This window comes from Malaclemys terrapin, chromosome 13 (assembly GCF_027887155.1).
Source record: "Malaclemys terrapin pileata isolate rMalTer1 chromosome 13, rMalTer1.hap1, whole genome shotgun sequence".
In the NCBI taxonomy this organism is placed as follows: domain Eukaryota; kingdom Metazoa; phylum Chordata; order Testudines; family Emydidae; genus Malaclemys; species Malaclemys terrapin.
The window spans coordinates 15,638,442-15,659,410 of NC_071517.1; the positions used below are offsets into that span (position 1 = coordinate 15,638,442).

General features: G+C 50.3%; 1 protein-coding gene across 2 annotated transcripts in view; it reads right to left on the minus strand.

Annotated features, from left to right (window-relative positions):
* Nucleotides 1–2,229: 2,229 nt before the first annotated feature.
* Nucleotides 2,230–20,969, minus strand: part of EVPL (envoplakin) — a 59,523-nt gene continuing 40,783 nt past the window's right edge. For both annotated transcript variants that reach the window (XM_054047280.1, XM_054047279.1), the window contains exons 11-22: nucleotides 20,197–20,343; nucleotides 19,351–19,505; nucleotides 17,816–17,913; nucleotides 16,627–16,808; nucleotides 15,858–16,036; nucleotides 14,862–15,000; nucleotides 13,648–13,841; nucleotides 11,638–11,788; nucleotides 10,708–10,791; nucleotides 10,510–10,620; nucleotides 6,887–6,979; nucleotides 2,230–6,037 (exon numbers count right to left, since the gene is read on the minus strand). In XM_054047280.1, coding sequence (XP_053903255.1) covers nucleotides 2,585–6,037; nucleotides 6,887–6,979; nucleotides 10,510–10,620; nucleotides 10,708–10,791; nucleotides 11,638–11,788; nucleotides 13,648–13,841; nucleotides 14,862–15,000; nucleotides 15,858–16,036; nucleotides 16,627–16,808; nucleotides 17,816–17,913; nucleotides 19,351–19,505; nucleotides 20,197–20,343 — 4,986 coding nt within the window. In that variant the 3' untranslated portion in view covers nucleotides 2,230–2,584. The remainder of the gene's footprint in view (nucleotides 6,038–6,886; nucleotides 6,980–10,509; nucleotides 10,621–10,707; nucleotides 10,792–11,637; nucleotides 11,789–13,647; nucleotides 13,842–14,861; nucleotides 15,001–15,857; nucleotides 16,037–16,626; nucleotides 16,809–17,815; nucleotides 17,914–19,350; nucleotides 19,506–20,196; nucleotides 20,344–20,969) is intronic.

Consider the following 20,969-nt stretch of genomic DNA (forward strand, 5'->3'; position numbering starts at 1 on the left):
TCTCTGCAGCTATTTATTCCAATTTTTAAATCAATTTGATTGGACAATGCTGGGTTTGTTTTTAAGCAGTACATGGGGAGTAGTACCTGTGTTCTCATCCAATCCTGGAGGCGAGACAATACCATGTGACTTATCTGACCCATCCCAATCAAGCAACACAACTTGAATTTCAAACATGAATGATGAATTCCTAGAGTAACGATCAAAGCAACAGAGGGTCCTGTGGCACCTTTAAGACTAACAGAAGTATTGGGAGCATAAGCTTTCGTGGGTAAGAACCTCACTTGCATCTGAAGAAGTGAGGTTCTTACCCACGAAAGCTTATGCTCCCAATACTTCTGTTAGTCTTAAAGGTGCCACAGGACCCTCTGTTGCTTTTTACAGATTCAGACTAACACGGCTACCCCTCTGATACTAGAGTAACGATGTGTGTCCATCACCCTCTGAATAGCAAATCTGAGAAACTTATGACCTGCTCACAGAAATTCCATGAAAAAGAAAAGAGGCAAAATCTGCTAAATAAGATATTTGTTCCTGGGCCAGTTCAGACCTTGTTGCCAAATCTTTAGCTGGGGGGGGACCCCTGGCCGCGTGGAACAGATTGAAATACGGTGTGATGCTCACTGCTGAAATTCCAGGACCATGAGGTGTGGTGCATGAACCTGTTTATTGCCAATTCTGAGCAGCTTTGGGTCAGGAAAGTGCACTGGAGTCAGTAGCGCGATTCAGACCTAGTCCTTCTAAGGGGACTGCAAGGTGAACATAGTACACCACAGATTGCTTGATCAGCTTCCTGTCTCTAAACCATTTCTCCCATCCTATTACTCCTGACAGTAAGTCGGAGGGAAAGTTATACAGAGCAATTAAGTATGCACTTAAGTTACAAAACTCTCAAACATTTAATTACACTGTATTCCCCAAACTTTCATCAGCCCTGAGGAGCAATTATTTAACATTTTTAGAGCAGTACCGTGTCCCCTTAGTGAGCTGGGAAAGGGAGCAGCATAGGGGTGAATGGTGCTGCAGTTTTTTTAGCCCTTTCCGACAGATGATTAACTGAAAGGAAGGTTGACTCACCTGTCTAGGAAAGCTCAAAGGTTGCAGTACCGTTACACTGTCTGCAGAGGAGAACTATAGCTTCATGAGTTGCAAACCATGGAGAAATGGTTGTTAAGAGTTGTTCTTCTGTCTTCCAGCAGCTGTATGAGGCTACCTGAGGCAGCTTTAGAGAGCGAGCTACTCTGATTGGCTGGCTTCAAGCCTGCTGGGAATCTGCAGGGCTATAAAAGCCAGTTAGCTGCTGCAGGTTAGAACAGGAGCTTGTGGGAGCTAGCGCTGACAGGCACTAGACCAGGAACCTGACTGAAAGCATGTAAGGCTAGTAACACTGAGATTCTAGTGTACGTCTTGTTTTCTTTGGTGTACCAATAAACTGCCTTAGTTCATGAGCTGAATGTCTGGCTGCCCCCTGTTCAAAAGACCCAGGCAACCATCACAGGAAATCATTAGCAAAACCTGTGAGTACTGACAAGCATCTGATTCCAACCCACAGATGATTAGAGAAGTTTAAAACATGCATTAATAGAATGCTGTTGGCCAATCAGCAGCTCTTCACCTGGCTTCCAGACCCTCGTTCTACATGCTAGGCCACTTTTCCTCCCATCCAGCTGTTGCTTGGCCTTTGGAAAAGGCAGAATGATCTGCAGTTCCCATTGGTTGAAATTAGTTGATTGTTTCAAATTATTTTTGTAAGAACTAGATACAATACAGTCCCCAGGGAGAGGCTGTGCATGAGTGATGGGGGAGGAAGAGAAGGAGCTTAGCTCAGAGCTATCAATCCCCTGGCCGTATTGCCATCTCCTAGAAAACCTGGCAGTCTCCCACACCCATTAGGACCGGGTACAAGCACTTTGATTTAGTTCTAAATCATGAAATGCAGAAGACATGATCCTTTCATTTCAGCCGGGGCTGAGCATTGTAAAAAGGCACTTGGCCCAAGTCCCATTGACGTTCACTCCTCCGTGTCTAATTCACGTAGCCACTTCTGGAAATGTTTTGCTGGGTCTATCGTGCTAAGGTATATAGGGCCAGCTCCTCAATGGTATTAATCTGCATCTAAATGCCCAGGGGAGTGAGGATCTGGGCCCTGGTGCTCAAGACAGGGCATGTTTAGACCTACACTGAAGGGTGGGTGGGGACATCTTCCATTTTCAAAGATAACACAACATCGGAGAGACACCTTCTAGTTTTATTGCATGCATAAGAATGAACAAACTTGGGAGCACATTCGCCCCTTGACACCCTCCCCCTACTTCAAGGTGACAGGAAGTCACACAGTTTAAACTACCACAAGCATATTTGATGAATCAAAATCCCCTTTACTGTCCAAACCAGGCACAGACGCCCGTGCTAGAACCCTTTCACCCCGATGAATGCCTTGTCTTCCTCTGTTGCCCCAGTTATGGGGAAGCAAGATTAGCTCGCTAGAATAGTACGCAGACAGACATGCTAGGCAGTCTGTTCAAGTGAGAATATCACCGTGGCTTAAGATCATGGTGGAATTGGAGGGGACATGGAACTCGTCTTAGTGCCTGAATCGTGACAACCTGGGAGAATAGCGCTCAGGGCGATGAGACTGAAATCCCTCGGAGGTGGCTGGGAGCAGCAGCAGGCCGCTCAGAGGATCTTTCCGGCAACGAGTCATGGCTTCCTTGTAATTCATCTTTTCCTTGGTGACTGGGTCAACAAGATCCTTCTCGTAGTTGGGCTCATCCTGGAGCATCCTAGCCAGGTCGTCGCTAATCATGCCTGTCTGGGCTGCTTCCAACACTGGGATGCGACCGGTTTTCTTGGGATCAATGAGCCCCCCGGTCAGGTGTTGGACCTGTAGGTAGGGGAAGGCACTGTCCTTGGTCATCCATCCTTTCTGAACTGCCTCCCCGACAGACAGCCTCCTCTTGGTCACAGGGTCCTCTACACCTGTGAAAGCTTTCTGGGCGTTCAGCAGCCTCTGCATATAGGTGTTGTCGATCAGCCCTCTATCTATGGCTTTGTGGACAGAATACCGATCCCGCGTGATGAGGTCTACGATGCCCCCTGTTGCAGCCTGGGCCTCCAACAGCTTTTGAGCAGTCATGGGATCCACCATCTTCTTGATGACAGCAGTTCTTATGTTGCACTTGGTGTCGGTGTCGGTGTCAAACACTCCGGCAATGGGGAAGCTGTCATCGCAGAAGCTTTTCTGCAAGCTCGAAGGAAAGAAGCTTTGGGTCTGCTGCTGCATCGTCGGAGACGGAAGCGGAGACTTGGAGATGATGGAGCCAATGGACAAAGAGGAGGGAGGCTTGGATTCCCCTGCTACCAGCAGAGCAAACTCCGAGATTGGGATCTTGCCATCCTTGTACAGCTGGTACTCCTCTTTCGTAATCTTCCTAAACCTCAGGGCATCCTCGATGGAGTATTGTTTCCCACTCTTCCTGTCGAGCAGGACAGAAACATCCCCGTTGGGGCCCAAGGTAGTGATTTCCTCCCAGTCGCACTCTAGTTCTTGCAGCTGGATGTATTGGTTTCTGTCTATGATTCCTCTTTTGTAGGCCTCATAAGGAGACATATCCTTCCCCGTCTCTGGGTCCAAAATGGAGATCTTAGTGGAGAGATTAGTCTCTCTCATCTCGGTCTCGTGGCTCATTTCTTCCCGGTTGACCCCAGACTGGAGTTCCCGGATGGACCTCTCTTTTTCATAGATCTGGTCCTTCTCTCTTAGGATAGCTGCCTCCAGGAGGGAAAGTTCTTGCTCACGCTGCATCTTTTTTTGCCTGTCATTCTCTGTCTTTTGGCTGAGGAGCTTGGACTCCTCTCGGAGGACGAGGACTTTCTGCTGCTTCTGCCTTTCCAGCTCCCTGAGCTCACTCTCCAGGTTGGCTCTCTCTTGGATTGCCAGGTTTCGTGCTTTCTGGAGATCAGCCTCCTCACGGGACCAGGTCCTTTTCATGCCTTCGGCTCTCTCTATTTTCTCCTTGAGTCGTCGTATGTCCTCTTCTGCATTTTGCCGGGCAGTTCTCTCTCTGCTCAGCAGCTCCCAAATCCGTGCACGTTCATTTTCTAGAACTTTGTCTTTCTCCACTCTGATAATCTCCTTGTATATAGTCTTCTCCTGCGATTTTGTTTTCTGCAGAATGTCAGTCTGAACCTGCAGGTTCTTGCACTCCCTCTGCAGGTTCAGAACCTGCATCTTTTCATTGTCCAGCTCCAGACGCAGTCCACTAGCAGCCTGCTCGAGCACCGGATCCTTCTCTAACTTGACCACTTCTTCCATGATGATCTTCTCTTGCACCGGTGTGGGGCTTTCCTCTATTTCCTTTATTCTCATGGTTATTTGACGCAGCTCCTTTTCCAACGCAAGCCTCTTGTTTCGATCTTCCTGGAAGTTAAGCAGCTTCTCTTTCTCTTCCACCACAGACCGAAGCTGCTGTACCTCCCGTTCTACACGACGTCTGTTGCTCACTTCCTCGTCCAAACTCCGGCTCAGCCTGTTGTGCTCATCCCTGAGCTTTGGATCCTTCTGGGTGAGAATCACCTCCTGGACCACCACCTTTTCTTCGGGCTTCCTCCTCTCCAGCAGCATGTACTTGTTCTGCAGGTCATAGATGGTGTCCTCAGCTGCTCTCCTTTTTTGAGACACATTGCGCACCTCTTGGCGGAGGCGATCAGCTTCTTTTTCCAAGAGTGGGTCATTCTCGTATCGGACAACTTCCTTGTTGACCAGCTTGGTTTCAACCTTGGACCTTTCCCTTTTCCATTCATCCCTTTCGCCCTGCAGCCGGATGAGCTGCTCCTGGGACCTGCCATTTGTGTTCACCAACTCATTGAGCTGTTCCTTCAGCCTGTCGATTTCTCTAAGAATCTCTGGGCTCTTCTCAAGTTTCACCACTTCCTGGATCACCTCCTTATACTCCACAGTTGGTTTCTGAGACCTGAGGATGTTCAGCTCAGACAAGGCCTCTTCCACCTCCTTATCAATCTTTGTCCTTTTACTAGTAACTTCTTGGAGCTCCTTCTTCAGGCGAGTGATTTCCTTCTCTGTCTCTGGATCTACCACGAAAATCTCATTGACTCTTTCTTTAACCTCTACCTTAGGTTTTTGCCTCTGTGCAATGATGTATTTGCTTTGCAGCTCTGCCAGCTCTCCTGTTAACATCAGGTTCTTGTTCTTCTCTTCTTCAATGAGAGTTCTAAGCTTGGAAGACTCTTTCAGCAGTTCTGGGTCCTGTACCACCTTCCTCACCTCCTTGACAATGATTTTGGGTTCTGCTACTTCAATCAGCCTTTCCAGCTCCTCGATCCTACTGTTCAGTTTGATTGTCATGTCCTCCACAGATTTCCTGTTGAAGGTTTCTTTGTCAATTTGCATCTGCAACGTCCTGACGGCCTTCAGCATCTCCGGGTCCTTTTCCAGCTTGATCAACTCTTTCACGACCACTTTCTCTCGGATGTTGGGCTGCTTCTGCTCCAGAACGTACACCTCTTTCCTGAGCCGTTCAAGTTCAAGGGAAGAAGTGGAGCTCTGTTCTCTGAGACGCTTGATTTCCGCACGGAGGCTAGCCGCTTGGTTATCCAGGTTTGGATCCCTCTCGATTTTAGTGACCTCTTTGGTAAGCAGCTGGGCCTCAACCACCTTCCTCTCTTTCTCCATCTGGATGAGCTTCTTGTTCATCATTTCAATATCCGCCTGCAGGCTGTCCCTTTTTCTGCTCTCATCCTTAATCTGATGAGTCATCTTAGCCAAGTCGCTCTCCAGTTTTGGGTCTCGGTAGTATTCGACCACCTCCTTTTCTTCCACTCTTTCAATGGGCCTTTGAGTCTTCAGCAGCAGAAGCCTGTTTCTATGTTCTTCCAGCTCCTGCTGAACCTTGGCCACTTTGCTCCTTTCCTCCTCCAGCTGCAGTTTCAGTGCCTTTGATTCTCTTGTTGACTGAGCCAGATTTTCTGACTGTTGCATTTGCTCATGTTCTGCCTGCATCTCCTCTTTTACTTCCTTCTGCAAGGAGAAAGCAAGAAGTTCTTTAGAAAGACAAGGAGTTAATGTCACTCAGAGCATGGCATCAGTGGCCCTTTCCCTGAATCCTCAAGTCTTACAATGCTGGCCAGTTGGAGAACCGGAATAGGTGATAGCAGACAAAACTGGTATAGAACTCTAGGTACTTTCTAACTGACAAGAATCACTTAGCCTTTGATTAAACACCATCGGCAAAAATGGATGTGGTTGGGGTACTGTTCTCCCAAGTGAATCAAGCAATATTGGAGTTATAAACTAGTATGATCTTTAGGGTATTTGTATCTTTAGGGTTGTCCAGCAAGAGGAAATGCTAAATTCCTACCATGCTGATACAGGCTGTTGGGTGGTTCTCTCTCTGAAATTCCTAGTATCTAAGCATTGGTTAGACAGAGCTGTGAACACTAGTTAATCTTAATTCTGGATCCCTTTTTTCCCCATTGAAAACAAAAACATTTGTTAATACACTCAGTGGCCACACCTGGGCAGGGCCTCGGTTTTATGTGTCACTGGAAAGATGGCGTCTTTGGTCAGCAGTGCAATGCCCCACCTGCCATGCTGAGGCAGAGTTCCCTGCTGACTCGGTGGGAACAGTGCCATCTACTGGTTCACCAGGACTACTGCCTCTAGCACAATGCGTCCCAGTCGTCCCCCGTCCCCGCCCCCAGGTTTCCATCCACATCCAAACCCTGCTTGACTTTGAAATCTGGTGAGATCTCAGCTTGAGGCAGGACCCTGAACAATTCTGCTGCATCACACTGATAAATAACGTCTTTCCCACCTTGCAGGTAGGGCATGTTCGCTAGAAAAAAGGTTAGAACAGTTTGCAGATACCTTCTCTGCCACCTTCTTGGCAAACTCCAGCCGGCTGCGCTGCTGTTTGTTTTCTGCTGCTGTCTCCGTGTAGAGTTTTGTCACATCATTCTCCTAAACAGAAACAGCCAGAATGATTTGGGAAGTTGCCTGTGACTTGGCTTGTTAGACCTACTGTATTCCTCCAGCTCTATGCATCCTCTGTGCAGTAGTTGTAACGCGAGGCTTTCAAAGCACTTTACAACCTTTAACTGACCTATACGATACCTCTGTGATGTTCTCATCACCCCTGATTTTATAGCTGAAACTGAGGCATGGGGTGGTTAAGAGACTAGCCCTGGGGCGTGCAACAAGTCAGTGGCAGAACTGGGAATAGAACACGGGAGTCCCGACTCTGTCTCACAGTCTAAGTCCTACATGATACTCTCCCATATGGCCAGCTACAAAGCAGTAACACTTACTGGTCACAGTGGGCCCAAGTAACGTTCTTGGCTGGTGCCAGGCTTATTAACACGCACGCCCCAGCTGAACCCATAAATAACAGCCTGGCCATGCTCAAGCCAAAAGCTTGGAACTGGAAGACAAATGCAGCCCTCAGCAGCAATATTCAGAACCCCCAAAAGTGAACGGTTACTTTTAATTCAGAGGCTGCTCTAGGGCTGGGTGGTGTAGTAAGTGAAAGCAGTGTAGTAAGTAAAGGCCTAATGAAGGCCCAGTATGAGGCCTGAACCAAACTAAAGTAATGGTCAAGACTTTGCTAATATGAAGCAAAGTTAAGCGGTGAGCAAGAGGCAGGCCCTGCTCACAGAAGTTGGCAAGGAAAGGGCTGATGTTGCAGAAATACATATTCATTTAGCATAGTTACAGTATAAACATGGTACCAAGATACACTATACCGGAACATTCCACAGATAACAGGGAACAGACCGACCCATCCCAATGACAGGGGCAAAAGGGTAAAATGATGGATAGAGTTGTTTTGATCGAACCAACAGGTACAAGGTGCGAGGCGGCACCTTACTGCGTAGAGGGGTTGCACCTCAATACGTCAGGAGTGATGTGTAACTTGTTTGTACCTGTGTATAAAAATGTATCCCTGGGGTGGTGTCTTTGTCCTGTCAAGGGGGTAGTGGAAAGTCCCGCCACTGAGCTGAGTCCATGGCCGAGCGGTACTTTCTAGCAGTATGCCCGGTAGACTAAGTAATCTACGGGGAACTGAAATTGTGTCAGGGTCGCAATAAACCTGGCCGAGGTGCCTTTGTACCTTACTAGACTCTGTGGTTATTGGGGGTTCTCATCGGGTTTGCTGTGTCAGCTATCTGCGCAGAGCTGGGGCAGCACACAGAGGAAACACATGCACACAGCCGAGTGATATCAACAGGAGAAAGCAGAAGCACCACACTGGTAGCATCTAACAACAGGTGGATGGTCTGAGGAGCTGCTCTGAGCCCACCCAAAAGAAGAGGTTGAGATTTTTCTGTGTGGAACTAGAACCATCTACATGAATTTGGTTTGGATTCACTTGCCAAATCATTTGCCAAGCCCTGGAAAGAGGGCTAAATAGTTCTGATTTGTAGTTCTTCTTGACGTTGTGGAAGTGTAAACTACAGCAACACTGCACTGGTGCAAGCCAGGGGGGAAAAAAAGTGTTCACAGGAGAGCATCAGCTATTCTAGCAGCAGCAAATGGCCCATGCAACCCAACACCCCTGTCCTTTTAACATGTAGCTTCATTGACCGTATGGTAAGGAAGACACCATCAGCAATACCAAGGCAAAGTAATTATCTCTATTCTGATATTTCATATACGGCTTTGTCCTGTGCTATCAGAACCAGACAGACCGGCAGCACTGTTATGCTTCAGGAGTAGGACAATGACTGTAGGGTTGCCAACTTTCTACTCACACAAAACTGAACACCCTTGCCCTGCCTCCTGCCCTGCCCCTCCTCCGAGGCCCCACCCCCACTCACTCCTTCCCCCTCCCTCTGTCGCTCGCTCTCCCCACCCTCACTCACTCATTTTCACCAGGCTGGCTCGGGGTTGGGGTGTGGGAGGGGGTGAGGGCTCTGGCTTGGAGTGTGGACTCCGGAATGGGGCCAGAAATGAGGGGTTTGGAGTATGGGAGTGGGATCAGGGCTGGGGCAGTGGATTGGGGCATGGAGGGGGTGAGGGCTCCGGGGTGGGACTGAGGATGAGGGGTTTGGGATGCAGGAGGGTAGGGTTAGCATACGTCCAGTTTTTCCCGGACATGTCCGGCTTTTCGGCAATCAAACCCCCGTCCAGGGGGAATTGCCAAAAAGCCGAACATGTCCGGGAAAATACCGGCCGGGCACTTCCCCTCCCGCGGCTGCTCTGCTCCTCCCTGGACTCAGACTTCGGTTCTGTTTAAGAGCCAAGCTGCCCGAGCCAGCGCTACCGGCTTCGGGCAGCCCCCATGCCTCCGGACCCCAGCGGCCGGTTGGGCACTTCTCCTCCCCGGCTCCAGCTGCTCTGCTCCGGCGGCGCAGGGTCCGGAGGCACGGGGGCTGCCCAAAGCCGGTAGCACTGGCTCGGGCAGCTTGGCTCTTAAACAGAGCCGAAGTCTGAGTCCGGGGAGGAGCAGAACAGCTGGAGCTGGGGAGGAGAAGTACCCGGCCGGGGGCGCAGGGTCCGGAGGCATAGGGGCTGCCTGAAGCCCGAGTGCTACCAGCTTCATGGTTTGCCGGGCAGCCTCCAGACCCTGCGCCCCCGGCTGGGCGCTTCCCCTCCTGGGCTCCAGCTGCGCTGGGGAAGCGCCAGCCGGGGGCGCAGGGTCTGGAGGGTGCCCGGCAAACCGTAAAGTCGGTAGCGCTCGGGCAGCCCTTTTCACGTGGCTGGGAGGGAGGAGGGGGAGTTAGGGCGGGGACTTTGGGGAAGGGGCGGGGAAAGGGCGGAGTTGGGACGGGGCCGGGGGTGGGAAAGGAGCGGGGCTAGGCCCCGTGGAGTGTCCTCTTTTTTTATTTTTTAAATATGGTAACCCTACAGGAGGGTGCTCTGGGCTGGGACCGAGGGGGAATCAGGGCTGGGACAGGGAGTTGGGGTGTGGGAGCAGATCAGGGGTGCAGGCTCTGGGTGGCGCTTACCTCAGGCGGCTCCTGGAAGCAGCGGCATGTCCTCCTTCCGACTCCTACGCGGAGGTGTGGCCAGGCGGCTCTGTGTGCTGCCCCGTCCACAGGCGCCACCCCCGCAGCTCCCGTTGGCTGCGGTTCCCGGCCAATGGGAGCTGTGGAACCTGCGCTTGGGGCAGGGGCAGCATGCAGAGCCTCCTGGCTGCAAGCGTAGGAGCCAGAGGGGGGACATGCCGCTGCTTCTGGGAGCCGTGCGGAGCCCGGCAGGCACAGAGCCTGCCTTTAGCCCTGCTGCACTGCCAACTAGACTTTTAACAGCCCGGTCAATGATGCTGACCGGAGCCGCCAGGGTCCCTTTTCAACAGGGCGTTCCGGTAGAAAATCGGATACCTGGCAACTCTATCACTGGCTGCAGTCAGAAAGGGGTGGGGTGGGAAATTGGGGGAACAATCAATACCTCCCCAAGGTTGATTTCAGACAAGGTGTAAGCAGGTGAAGCCACATGGAGGTCAATGAAACTGCACCTCCTAACACCAGGCCTTTGTCTCAAGGTCTCACCTGGGCCTGGATGCTCTCTTGCAGTGGGGTGACACGCAGTCTTTTGGCAGCGGAAGCACTCAGGGTGGGGTCCAGAGAAGAGCAGTATTTGCCTGCCTGAAGCTCATAGTCCTATTACAAGTGAAGACAAAGAGGTCAGATTGGGTGTGTGGTGGACAAGACTAGATGGCAGAACCACATGGCAAAACCCAAACGTACGTTGAGAGCAGACTGCACGGTCTGGGAGAGTTTGACCACTGCGTTCTTCTCAGCCTCCTTGCCTTGGATTTCCTCCACCAGCCTCTGCGGGAGAAGGAGACAGGACCTGAATACTTGCATCTCAACAAAGCTCTCAGTAAGGACAGGATGCTATCAAACAGAAGGCAGTCAGGGAGGGAAAGAAGCTGCTTCTCCAGGGGTTCCCATCAGAAGGGAACAAAGACTCCACCGAGGGAATGGGGAAATGCTCTTGGCAAAGAGAGCATGACACAGCTGCAGTCTGGCATTTCTGTCTGGTTAATGGCACAAGCTGAGCCATCTCAGCAATGGAATCTGTAGGGCTCTAAGCTATGGGGATGAGGGTAGTTATGTCAAATAATGGAGGTGACTGAGCTCTGGCCTTGTGTGCCTGGATAAGAGAGCAGAATCTTGGATCCACCTGGTCTCTTTTCCCCTTGACTGATAGAGCTCAGGTACGTCATGGAGGGGCGACCGCATACCAGCTCTTGGTGTTTGCTCAGAGGGTCTCGTCTGAGAGGCCATCTCTCTCCCCAGCATAGTACTGTGTCAGTCGAGGATGTTGGCAGCTATAGAGATTAGCAGCCAATTCCCGGTATGAATGGGAGGGGACAGCTGGCAGGAGATGCTCCGTGAGGGCCACCTGGGCTTTGAAGGCCATGCAGCAGCATGCTCGTAGATGCAGGATCTGGCCCCCCTGCATTCCCTATCCCGCTCTCCACTTGTTGCAAGCTGCCCTCTGCATCAGGCAAGGTCCTGCTTTTTCTGCACTAGTCACTTCACTCCCGCAGGTGACGCAGGGAAAGAAGCAGAGTGGCAGTTACCACTCCATGTAGGTTCCAGGTGAAACCAGGGACACTCCTTTCCCCTCCCCATGTCTGTGTCTCCCCCTAGGCCTGGCAGGAGGCTCACCTTCTGTGCCTGCAGCTTGTAATTGATCTGGCTCAGTCCATCCGTGGTCTTGACCTGGTGCTTGGGCAGGTTGTTCATCCAGAACATCATGTTCTCGTTGGAGTTTTGGAACTGCTGGTAGGTGAGGTTGGTGTTCCGGAGGGTCTTCTCCCTGGATAGGTGGGGGAGCAGGGGGAGGTTTAAGGGGAAAGAGGGTTCTCATGTGCAAATTACTAAAGGGACATTGGGAATGTCACCAGGTGAAAACCAGGGTAATTAAAGGGGTGGTTACAGTAGGCCAGTAAGCAGGAAGGCTTGGCTGGGAAGAGCACAGTTCTCTCTAGTAGTGTGTGTAATGAATGCTAAACTGTATTATCATGTTCAACCCTAGGTGACGACATATGTAACATACCTTACCTGAGAGGCAACGGGGGAAGGAAATACATTTTACTGGGGAAAGAGACACACAGAGCTCTTCTTCAGGGCTGGGAAAGGTATGCCCAGCCTCACAGCAAAATGCAAAGGGGAACAGATTGTTTAGCACATATTGTAAGTGTTGTGCAGGTTTCCTTTGAGAATGAGGACCAATAGAGGGAGATTGCTTTGCAAAAGCTGTTCACCCACAGGTGACAGGGTCTTTTGTCTTTTATCATTTTCCTCTTTGAGTTCATTTGGGAGCATAGTGACTGTCTGTTTCACTTTCTCTGACCCACTAACCCCTGTTCCACCTTGCATTTTGCTGTGATGCTGGGAGTATTTTTCCCAGCCCTAATCTGTGTTGCTAGAAAGCTTGTCTCTCTCACCAACAGAAGTTGGCCCAATAACAGATGTTACTTCACCACCTTGTCTCTCTAATATCCTGGGACCGACATGGCTAACGACACCGCATACCTCACCTGAGCATATACCAGCTGTCGCTGGCCGGGCAGTTCATGTTCTTATAGAGAACACATCTGTGTGTCTCTCTCTCTATATCGGGGTGGCCAAACTTACTGGCCCTCCAAGCCGCATACGACAATCTTCAGAAGTTCGAGAGCCGGAGTGCACCTGCCAGCATGTCTGGCTCTAGGCACCAGCGTTCCAAGCATGTGCTTGGGGCAGCACTTTTCAAGGGGCAGCACTCCGGGGTTTTTTTTGGTTTTTTTTCCCTTCGGCGGTGGCACTCCCCCTTTTTTTGTTTGTTTGTTTGTTTTTTGCTTGGGGCGGCAAAAAAGCTGGAGCCGGCCCTGCCTGCCAGGAGTTTGAGCTTGGGGCTTCAGCCCCACTCCTGCTGAAGGCCTGAGCCCCAGCAGGTGTGCCCTGCAGGGCTGAGCCCTGAGCCCCTGTTCCCTGCTGGACAGAAGCTCCTACTCCACCACCCCACTGCAAGGCAGAGGTCCGGAGCTCACTCCCTCCCCCGTCAGTCTAGTAGGTGGCGAATGGGGGGATAGAGGGGGCTTGCAAGCCGCACTTTAATGGTAAAAGAGCTGCATGTGGCTCATAAGCCACAGTTTGGCCACCCCTGCTCTATAAAAGGGAAGCTCTGTAACCAGCTCATATCTGGGAAAGGAGCTTGACCTGTTCGTAGCAGCCCTGCAAACGTCCCGTGTACAAGGAGTACACGACAGACTGAATTACGGAGAGGGGAAGTTTTAAAGTCAGGAGGCAGATTGTGTTAACTCTGCAATTACCTGCACATCTGCAGGGGCAAGTGGCAACTGGGAGCGGGGCGGGCAGGAGCAAACAGCGCTCTCCCCAGTTGTCGCACTAGAGGCAAAGCCTACGCTGTACATAAAATTGCTGCACAGCATGCCACAGCGGGGCATGCTGGATCCCAAGCTACACTGGCCTGGGGGGACTGGTCTGGGGTCCTGGGACAAAGGGGAGTCCAGAAGATCTCCCCAGAGGGTCCCAAATCCTAAAGCTGGCCCTTCAATTCAAATGACTCAGGTACATTTGGGTTTGGTGGACGGACCCAATTCTCTCCTGGCTGTCCCGCCCCAAATCCCAGCCTCCACCCCCATCCCACGTAACGGAGGCTGGGCTGCTCACCGGTGATCCAGCTGGTCGGCCACAGCGTGGTAGCGGTCGTTGAGGAGCTGGACCTCCCGCTTCTGCCGGGGGAGGTCCGGGCAGTACTCCTGGAAGTTGTTCTGCACCGCGCTGCAGTTGTGCTCAGCGTCCTTGAGGCTGCGGTTCAGCTTCAGCACACAGTCCTGCTGGGTGACCTGATCCCGCTTCAGCCTCTGGGAAGGAAGAAGATGGTGGATGAGTGTCGGTAGTTCCGCTCACGCCGCCTACCCAGCACCTGGCCCTGGCGCCCTGTAAGACTGTTGGTGTCCCAGAGAGGGAGTCGGCTCAATGGGGCAGAAGAGAATGGAGAGAGCTTCTCTTTCCACCCCAACATCTTTATCATCAGTAGCGACGGGGAAATTGATACAGAACAAATCCACTCCGGGTTCATGGGGGTGGTAGAATGCAAACGTTGCTGAGTGCGAGGGTGGCTCTTTGACGCAGAGACGTGGGAGGGACAGATGTTGGGGGAAGACTTGGGGAATCAGTTGGAGAGATGGGGAAAGAGAGAAAGGGGCTGGAGGGGGCAGGGTCAAGAGAGCTAGAGGCGGCATTGGGGAAAAAAAGAGACATGGTGGATAAAGGGGGAATTAATTGTTGGGCAGAGAGACTGGGGCTGGGACACAGGTAGATGGAGAAGGGGTGTGCAGAAGAGCAGTTGATTGTGGGGTGCTGGGGCAGATCAACTAGGGGAGTGTTTTGTGAGGAACATAGGAGGTTTAGATCTCTGGGGTGGGAGTCGGTTCTTACAGACGCTGCTCAGTGACTGTGACAGATGTAACATTTTATCCACCTACCAATAAACAGCAGTTTCGGAACTGGTGAAAGTGATTTAGTCTGCAGACACTATGGAAGCTCATTTAGAGCAGTGTTTCTCGGGTGGCACACACACACACACACACGTCAATTATACAGGCCTAGCACTGCTAGCCTTGATCCAGTTTTTACCCTTACAGCTATAGAAATGTCAGGAGGTTGTGAAAATTTTTGACTTCAAACAAGGGGTCAGCAGCCCCCAAAGGTAGAGCAATGCTGGTCTAAATGAAGGAGTCAGGGCCTACTGGGAGAGGCGTGGCCATCCAAGTCTCTTAGGCACCCTAACAATGGGATAAACAGAGCCCAGGTTACCGACTCCATCTCTTACTATGCCCGTATCGTTCTCATTGCTGTTGAGAAGCCAAAGGCTCCCTCACCTGCAGCTCATTGGCACGATCCTGCAGGGCGTTGGGAGAGGCTGGGATGGTGCTGTCCTGAGCCAGCTTGGACTCAAAGCTGCTGATGATCTCATCCGTGATCTCTATCTGGTTCTCCAGGTTCAGGGAAGCCTTGGCTCTGAGGAGGCGAAGATGGTGGAACGTGACTAGCTACAGAGGACACACATCACTCCCCTCACCTCTCAGAGTCTGCCCTGGAGCCAGGCTTCTGACTAGCTGCAGAGGATTCGTCTGTCGCTCATTACACACTGCAGACCATTAAGAAGTTGGCCTTGAAAACACACCCTGCCCTTGACACCCAGCCCCATTTTCTTCTGAGAGCAGCCTTAAAGACAGAAGAACAGGATAACGAGCCCTAGGAGAGGTTGGCAGTTGTGTCCACCTGCCCATTGGGTTGTTCTAGGAGAAATTTCAAACTACAGCAGCTGATTCACCTTGCTGTGTTTTTACAAAATGGAAACATCGTCTGAGCCCCCGCACATATTCAAACCGGGTGGTAATCCCCGTTTGCCAGAAATCTGTATCCTGATTGTTACCAGGTCATTGTAAAGTGCTCAGAGCAATGTGGTTTTCATCTCATTTGGGGTCTCTAAGAATACAGATAAAACAATAATAAAAATGGGGGAGGGGGATTGTATTTTATTAGAAACTTAAAAATGGCCCCATTGTGCAGAAAATTTCATCATATTTTATGAATTTTCCACCTGGAAATAGGCCTTTTTTTCCAGTGAAAATGAGGCCATCTGAATTTAAAAAAAAAATATTTCAAATTCAAAGTGCAACATTTCACATGGTTCTGATTGAAAAACAAAGACCATTTATTTATGTATTTGTACAGAAGAGTCAAATCTGAGGTTCCTCCTAAATTGCTCAGGACAAAACCAAACACATTTGTGAGCAGAACTTTGTAAGACCTCGCTGAGCAGGTGCTTACAACTCTGCTCTTACCCATCGAGGGTTACGGTCTCCACTTACTTCTCATCGTACAGGCTGGACAGCATCTTGACGTCATTATACTTGTTCTTGACATTGTTCAGAGTCACGGGGAGCTGAGAGGCGGCGGTGCTGGTGGATTTCTTGGACAGGAAGGCCTCACACTCCTTCTGCATGGCTTCCTTGTCTGCCCCAATGCCCTGAAGTCTCTTTGTGGTTTCCTAACACAGCAACAGAAATTCCCAGAGTCACTGAACACACAGAAGCTCAGTGTTAAGCTGATGCGATACAGCGGGATCTGCCGGGGTGCCTTGGCTGAGCCAGGCTGGGAACACATATCCACGACACAGAGTGGAGCATAGCCAGAAAGGGGAGAAAACCAACAGTCTGAGTCCACCCAGGGCAGGACAAAGACCCGCAGCAGATGACATAATCAGCACCGAACAGACACTGAACCAGAACTAAGCCCAAAGGAGGGGAGAGAACCGCAGGGTTTATGCCGAGAGCGCATGTGTCTTCTCAGGTCACCTCCCATAAGGACCATTTCTAAAGTACAGGAAACATCACTAGTTCAGCAGAGGAAGTGCCCGTATTTTCCCCTGAGTCAGACCTGCACTGTAACTACCTCCAGCAGGCCTCTTTCTGAGCGCTGAAGCCAGCAGATGTCTCTGCTGCAGCAGCAAAGCTCTCTCCTTTTCTCTTTGGAGCGGCAGGGACTAACACCTACACGTTTTCTGTCAGTTCAATTCTGCTCCAACTGTTGGAGCCAGCTACCACGATCGACCCGTTCTCTGTGCTCCTCAGCCCTCACCTCCTGGTCCTTGATCCTTTTGTGAAGGTCCTCTGTCGGGGTACTGTGGCTTACTGGGGACCTCACCCGGCTAAAAATCTCCTTCTCCACTTGGACCAAGTCCCCGCCAATCTTATTCAGCTTAGAGAGGAGCTGGTCAGCTTGGGGGTCGTCCTGGGCAACGGCGGGACTTCTGATTGGTGCTGGAATGACAAATTGATATTGAATCAGTGCACTGTCCCATCTGCATCACACTCTGGGTATCTTAACCTTTCTCCCTAGATCTCTGATATACAGGCCCTGCCGCTTGGCCCTCAGCTACCCTTTCATTGAGACACCACCTGTACGCATCTGCTTCAAACGGATTATGCTGGAGTGAGGTGCGCTGTATTTAATCCATCGTGTGTGTTTGGACACAGATTATGAGACCAGGACTGTGAGTCTGGGTCAGAGCTTTCCACTCCCCCTTGCAGTGCTTCCTACATGCAGAGAACTCAGCACTGCAGGGGGCTGATGGCTCAGATCTGCAAAGGGCTGCTCCATGGCCAGTGAAGTAACTTGTTTGGGTAAGAGAGTTGTTGACCGTGTTTGTTTTTTTGCTGTATGAGTTGTCCTTCTGCAGCCTTCTTATCCATCAGTCGCCCTGGCAGTTAGCTGACGGAGTTTGCTGATGGAAAAGAGCTGGGGAAGCCAACTTTCAAATGCGGACACATCAAGAGCTTGGGACAGGTTGGTCATGCAAGGCCTCAGTACCGGGACTCAGCCCTTCTGCAGCACCTGCCACCCAAGGATCTCAAAACACTCGGCAGACGCTGTGAAGGCCACACGTCTCCCTTGTGTGGTGAGGTCTCAAGAGATTTTCAAAGAGCAGCACAGAGGCAAAGTGACTTGCCGTGGGTCACCCAGAGAGTCTGTGGCAGGGCCAGGTCTAGACTCAGAGATCCCAATATCCAGTCCTCTCCTCTAAGCACTAGACTGACTGCATCCACGTGATAACGTGTACTTGTGCTTCGGCATACCCACGAGTGCCCACAGGTAGGCATCCTGCTGAGGCACCCAAGCTTAAAAGCTGAGCCTACAGCATTCACTGAGTTGCTAGCTTTTGCCAACTCGCAAGTTTCAATAAAGTCCAACAAAATGAGACCAGTGATCTCACTTTGCGGGGTAGCTTTTTATGTTAAGCTAGAGAGCAGTTAATAACCTGACGTACCCTGCTGGCTGGACTTAACTGGCTCCTTCTGGCTGCTTTTCAGGGAGTTCTGAACTGTCGCTCTCTTCTGCTTCACTGTGTTCAATTCACCTTCCAGCCTACAAGCGAAAGAAGGGAGCATCACTCCCAGCACAGGAGTCAATAGGAATAGAAACTAGCCTGCATAAAACCTGCTTACACACCTGTCTGGGAGTTCCTAAACCAGAGACGGGCCTCACCTGAGCACAGTGCGGTTACCCGATCCAGGGAAGGTGTCGCTTAATTACCTTTGAGCACGTTTAACTGGAACTCTAACTGCTCCCAGTGCTGACACTGTTACTCCCCTGACATCTGGAAATGGCACAACTCTGATTCGTAAGAACAATTTGACTTCAGGGGAGAACTGGGAATGGGAGCAAAAACCAGGGATTGTTGAAAAGTGACTTTGCAAAGAGCAATTTGCAGGGACTTTTGAAGGCCGTGGACTAATTCCTGTTACTAAACACAGTGCTTGAGAACAGTCATCCCTAGTCTTGTGTAGATGGCCTCAAAAGGGTATCCTTCAGAACAGTAATGACTACACTGCAAGCCTCGTCCAAGGACCATGCTACTGGAAAGCAATACAAACGAGTGACTGTTTTACAGTCTGGGGCATAGGAAGGGTAGTAAATGTCCCTGAAGGTATCAGTAAAAAGTTGCTAGAGGGGAAATACATCTTACAGGGCACTGGGGGGCAGTCATTGTGTAGCATTATCAAGATACATAATGCAAGAGACAGTGTGTTGCAAAATTTTAAAATCAAACATTTTTTACTGCACGTGAAATACACAAGCACCAAGGAGGGACAGGAATTATTTAAGGTGGTTCTAGTGGTTGGTAATTGGGAGGAATGAAATAAAGGCTGTGGGTACCATTTTTAAATGTGCCTAAATCTCTTTTGAAAGTGGGCCTTGGGTATTGTCTAAACTCACAAGTTGCATTGACTTAATGAAATCTGTTTAGAAACTGAGTTAGTTAAATCAGTGCAGTCCCCTTGTGTGAACACTCTTAAATTGGCTTAAGAGTATTGATTTAGCTTCATATTGGCTTAGTTTAAGCGGGTAAGGAATTAACTTAAGCTTAATATAAGGCACTCTTACACTGATTTAGAAATGTCCACACAAGGGAGCAGTGAGGATTTAACTAAATCAGATTCTAAGCTTATTTAGTCAAATTGGTGCCGCTTGTGTGTTGAGACAAGATGCAAGACAGAGAAATTTAGGCTGAATATCATGAAAACTTCTTGACTGTGAGGTTTGTGGACTGTGGAATATCTGCCTCAAGGGAAGTGGTAGAAACTCCATTGCTTGGGGGCATTTAGAACTGGACGAAGCACTAGAATAACATATAATAGGGAACAATCCTGCACTGACAAGAAGAAAAAGTAGGTGGCCTAGAGTTTCTTTTCTATGTCTTTGCTGAAGCACAGTAAAGTTAATTCCTAAATGAATACATATAAAGACTGGAGCTAGAGTGTATTCAAACTGCTCTCTGTTCACACTCCACTGCATACTCACTTGTTAACTCTGCCCATGGCCTCTGGGTCTGGAGGAGGTATGAAGAAGCAAGCAGCAGGAGCTGTCTTTGTCACCGCAGTGCTGCTCTGCACCACCCAGTTCTCTGGGTTGCTGTTGTCTTTCAGAGTGTACTTCTCACCTCGGCTGAGCTGCACCTGGAAGGAACAGAGAAAGGATTTGATTCCCTAGCTCCAACTCCCGAGCTGCATTTTCAGGGCTCCCGGGTAACAGAGGAGACTTTCCGAAGTCTCCTAACGAGACCAAACATGTTGCATTCATCGGGGATTTGTGGTCTGACTGTCCTCAAGATGCTCCTGTCTCATCTAGGAAACTCAGCTGCCCCACATTATCCCCTGGGAGAACAGTGTGGTTAGCTGGTGTGAAGATACACACGTCCATGGCAGAGCAGATACCTGGGCACTGAGGTATGTATTCCTCACTGGAAATGCATCAGCAGGTGGGCCTATGTTTCCCGCCAGGTAGGAGGGTGTTTCAGGTTAGCAATTGGCTCATGATCCTCTGAATAGGCTCTCTACATTCAAAAAAGGATCAACTCTGGGGCTAAGAAGGGGAGCAGCAAACGAAGCCAACCCATGGCACAAGGAAGACAAAAGTTGCCAGTGTTGTCAATAGGCATTTCTCAATTGCTTTGATGGACCTGGGACAATGGGTATGTTTGGTTTTAAACTACAGGCCATTTTCTCCAATGAAGAAAAACTAAGGGGAATGGTTCCTAGTGCCACAGTGAGGGGCACATTGGAAATTCAGAAGCACACAACCCTGGGAATACGTCCCAAAGAGGAATCCAATACCACTCCTCTCCAAAGGGTAAGAACATTCCCTTACGTCACCAGAGGCCCAGTCACAGAGGGTGTCCAGGGCAAGTGGTTGGGAAGGGCAGGTTCTGCGCAGTTTCAGAGGGCTGATCTCCGGGCTCCTCTTCTTCAGCTCAGCGATGCTTTTTTCGGCTTGTTTCACGGTCTTCTCCTCATTCTAAATAAAGAGAAGCAGCAGAGATTCCTACCAGGCCAGCACTTGGGTGAATAATGCAGCCTAGAGACAGCATGGCATTAAGAGTCTCATATTTGGGACCTAGAGATGGTGGGTACTTGGGGTTATTCCATCGCAGAGCAGAAAGGCTGTGGGGAGAGAGCTGTACCAGAACAGATTCAGAAGCACAACAAGAGCTTCCACCTATTCGCCAAACCCATTTCTCTTTTGCTCCCTTCTTTGTTTTTCTCCTCTACTCTTTTTCCCGCTTTCCTTCAGCTCAGGCCAGTTCTATGCTTACAAGGGTGGCCTGGCCAAATTCCAGTGTGGGTGATTATAGCCTGCCTCCTGAATCTCCCTTTGGGCAATCCGTTGAAGAAATTACTCTTCTGAGAACGGGCGCAGAATGGCTGCCACATTCAGCCCTAGAAACGGCTGCATTTCAGTAGCAGGAGCAATCCGCGTACCCACTCTGCAAAGAGCCCTGGATGGTGGGGGGGTTAGGGTGACCAGATGTCTCGATTTTATAGGGACAGTCCTGATATTTGGGGCTTTTTCTTATATAGGTGCCTATTACTCCCCATCCCCGTCCTGATTTTTCACCCTTGCTGTCTGGTCACCCTATATGT